Source organism: Cryptomeria japonica, chromosome 6 (genome assembly GCF_030272615.1).
Source record: "Cryptomeria japonica chromosome 6, Sugi_1.0, whole genome shotgun sequence".
NCBI lineage: Eukaryota > Viridiplantae > Streptophyta > Pinopsida > Cupressales > Cupressaceae > Cryptomeria > Cryptomeria japonica.
The window spans coordinates 551,913,016-551,916,963 of NC_081410.1; the positions used below are offsets into that span (position 1 = coordinate 551,913,016).

A 3,948-nucleotide genomic window follows, 5' to 3' on the forward strand; every position below is an offset into this window, starting at 1 on the left:
ACTGAAAAAAATGAATTTGTTCATGGAAACACTACAGAGCATGAATGGGAAATCAATGGGAAATCATTTCCAGATTACATCATGGTCAATTAATGCAAGTTTCTAAAATACATATGTTGGGAAGAAGAGATATTGATAGGCAAACAAATTGGTCTTTTGGATATCCAGGTGATGAATACACATCTCGAGCAATCAACTTCATCAATACAGTGAGAGATAATGAATGCCATATATATAATGATGTAGCAGAACATATCGATTACAAAAGCCTTAGTGGAAAACAAGAAAAAGCATTACGCATTATTATGTCACACTATTCTATGGATAAAAATGTGACACCATTGTATATGATAGTTCAAGGAATAGCAAGAACTGTAAATCTCTCAAAAATGTAGCCATGCCTAATCAATCTCCCATTCTACTGCTTGCACCAACCGGAGTTGCAACATTCAACATAAGCGCATCCACAATTCATTCGAAGTTGAAAATTCCAATAAAAGATTTTAGTGAACTAGAAGGAACAAGATTAACACATTTTCAAGAAGAAATGTCTCATATCAAATACATATTGATTGATGAAATGAGCTTCATCGGAGAGAAATTGTTGGAGAACATAGATTGTAGACTTCGTCAAGCATTCCCAGAAAATTGTAATCTCAACTTTGGAGGTAAATGCACAATTGCAATTCACTATTATTAAAATTTCTTTGCATAATACTAAATGCAAATTATATGTATAAAAATTATAAACTATCAATTTATAATATACCCATTACTATTTTTCATTTTTTTCCAGGTATTTCTATGATTTTAGTTGGAGATTTAAATCAGTTGCCTCCGATTAGAGACAAAGCAGCATATGATAGCAACAGACAAGAAAAACTATTGTGGGAAGACTTCAAAATTGTGGTAATGCTGGAAAAAATATTTAGACAGGAAGGAGAAGATATATAACAAAAGCAATTTCATGAACTATTGACAAACATGAGAGAAGCACACCCTACTATTAATGATTGGAAGTTGTTAATGTCAAGAACAAATAGTAATCTCACTGCATCAATGAATGAGGAGTTTGACAATAATGTTCATTTATTCTCCACAAATGATAATGTTCACAATCATAACAGAAAAAAATTATATTTACTAAAAGAACCTGTGGCATGCAGTGTTGCAACAAAATCTGGAAATCTTAGTGCAATGGAAGGAAGTTTGCAGGATGAACTTGATATGGAATTGTTGATCTCGAAGAATGCAAGAGTAATGTTAACTACTAATCTATGGATAGAAGCGGGTCTTGTAAATGGAGCTTTAGGATATGTTGAAAACATTGTATACAAAACTGGAAGTATGCCACCAGAACCACCAACGTATGTAATGGTTAAGTTTGATACTTACTCTAGAATATCATTCAATGCTCAAAACCCAAAAATAGTTCCTATTAGTGCAACACATAGAGGATCTACGACCCAGATACCATTGAGATTGGCTTGGGCAATGACAATACATAAATCACAAGGTCTAACACTTGAAAAGGCAACAATTGATATAGGCCCAACTGAAAGAACATGAATGACATTTGTAGCTATCTCTTGTGTAAAGTCCTTAGAAGGAGTATGAATAATTCCACCATTTACATATGATCGATATGAAAAAATGAAAAAGGGAAAACAAGTTGAAAAATGCAAAAATGAAGAAAATAGATTGAAAGCTTTAGAAATAAGTTATTCTAACATATTATCATAAGCATTCTATTTTTTATGTAATAAAAATTAAATTTATTTAGCTCATGTCAATATAAAATAATCTTGTAATGTTTGTTTTTATCAAGCTTATTTTATTCAAATGTATTGCATCTATATGGTTATGTAATAATTGATTACATGTATATCACTATCAATTATTTTTATATACCATTATTTACTATGCCACTGGAATTTGCAGATGTAAGTGGCTAAACTAAATTACTTTCAATAAATTACTTTTTTGTTGCATAGCAGGGGTTACAATTCAACAACAAAAAAATGTTAAGACATAGGACCATTACAGTTGATCACATGTTTGACCGTAATGATCTTCAAATGATCCATAATGCAGAAAGAATTGCATTTTTATCTTCCAAAAGATTCTTGCAAGAGAGAGGCTTAATTACTTATCGACCACCAGCTCTTAGAAATTCCAATCAGATCTACAGAGATCCTGAAATCACAGAAATAATCAGTTGTCAAAATTGTGATCCAACAAAAGTACAATTTGTTCCAGGAGAGGTTTGGTTTGAGTTGCCTCCAATGAGACCTGAAATCGATTACCAAACTATATTCCAAGGAAATGGCCCGCTTTATTTAACAACAATGCTTAGAGGACCATAGATGAGTACTATTGGCCTATCAAACCTACACTATCATGGACAACTATTTCATATGCAGTTTGCACCTCAATTAGACAATATATGGAATCGACAACTTATAGATAGATGGGGTCCACAAGGAGTTTTTTTAAATATACCGTACTATGAACACATATCTAAGATTGTCAGAGAACAAATTCCAACATGGACACAAACAATTTGCAATTTCTATCCAAAAAGAAATGAAGACATTGGCACCTGGCATCTCCACCGACGCACCTTTGAGCACCTATATTGGTTTGACATCATCGATCCTACAACTGAAGATTTGATTCTGATCAATGCTATCTAGACTACAAATGTTAGTGACTTTAAATAAAATAAAGTACCAAAAAATGGGATTTAAGTTCTCATTACTTTTAGTTGAATTTTTCAAAAATTTGTCTTCTTAAATTTTTCTTATTCAATACTTATCTCGTCTCAAAATTAAAACACTATTTATTTCAATGATCTATTTGAGAGGTATTATTTTGAACTTTTTATCGTATTCAAAAACTAAAGTTTAAAGGTTACAATAAATTGGGATTTAATATCGCAGAAGAAAAAAAACTACAACATTTAGAAGCAACTTCATTTACTATATTTCCATAAATATTTTATAATTTGTATAAAATATTTAAATACTTTGATCCATAAATTATCATTCAAACCCACAAATCTTGCAATCATATAACATTACAAACTATACCTGTATATTGAACAAATATTTAGTCGCCACATAAAGCTTTTACTTGATCATTCTTATGTATAATTTTATATTTAGAATTTTTAAATTTTTTTTTTATTGTAACTAACTTAATTGTAACCCTCTCACTATTGTAAATACTAATAAAATCTTAAACATTGAAAGTATCATTAATCTAACTTTAATCTTAATTTTTATAGCATCTATTAAAATTGAAGTTCTCTAACCATTCTGTTTTCTATATTTTTGAGAAAAATATTGTACAACATTTGAATATGTTAACATGTTGCAGGTTTGATGGAGGATAAAAAACCCAAAAGCATGTGGGAAGACCTACCAGAACTATTCTTGTTAATGATTATAAGAAAATTGTCTACTAGACATTTGTCAAGAATGAAATTGGTATGTAAGAGTTGGAAAGACATCCTTTCAAAACTAGATACTTTGGGAAACATATTTTTAGATAATTCTCCTCCAAAAAGTAATTTCTTATTGCACTTTTTTCCATTTGAATCAACAAGGATAAAATCATGGGTCATGGAAGGTGATGCAGATTTCTATAGGGTACTTGCAACAAAATTCCCAAAGTATTGCAAATGCATAGAGATGGTATCCAATAATATCTATTGTTGCTCAAAATGGATAAAAGATTTTGATTTCAATTTTTACATATATGACAAATCAAATGCAAGTACACCATCTTGGAATGAAGTTTCTTCTATAAGAGATATTGCAACAACAATACGTACTAATTTAATGGTGACAAGTTATGTCTCCTCCACTAATCAGCTAATAATCTTGCTTGGACAATACTACAAGAACTGCAATGGTCGATGCTATATTGAAATTTATGAGTCAA

The 3,948-nt window shown here is 30.5% G+C and overlaps 1 protein-coding gene across 1 annotated transcript; it reads left to right on the forward strand.

Annotated features, from left to right (window-relative positions):
- The first annotated feature begins 397 nt into the window (after positions 1-397).
- Positions 398-1,569, forward strand: LOC131876694 (uncharacterized). The gene is made up of 3 exons (XM_059222151.1): positions 398-668; positions 797-887; positions 1,167-1,569. Exons 1-3 carry the CDS (start codon positions 398-400, stop codon positions 1,567-1,569), a joined length of 765 nt encoding a protein of 254 aa, XP_059078134.1.
- Positions 1,570-3,948: the final 2,379 nt, after the last annotated feature.

Excerpts from the sequence above, each read along its gene's own strand:
- LOC131876694 (XM_059222151.1), top strand. The coding sequence starts at position 398 with ATGCCTAATCAATCTCCCATTCTACTGCTTGCACCAACCGGAGTTGCA. Across the intron at positions 669-796 it reads TTGTAATCTCAACTTTGGAG|GTATTTCTATGATTTTAGTT; the intron begins GTAAATGCACAA and ends ATTTTTTTCCAG. Across the intron at positions 888-1,166 it reads AACAGACAAGAAAAACTATT|TGTTGCAACAAAATCTGGAA; the intron begins GTGGGAAGACTT and ends TGTGGCATGCAG.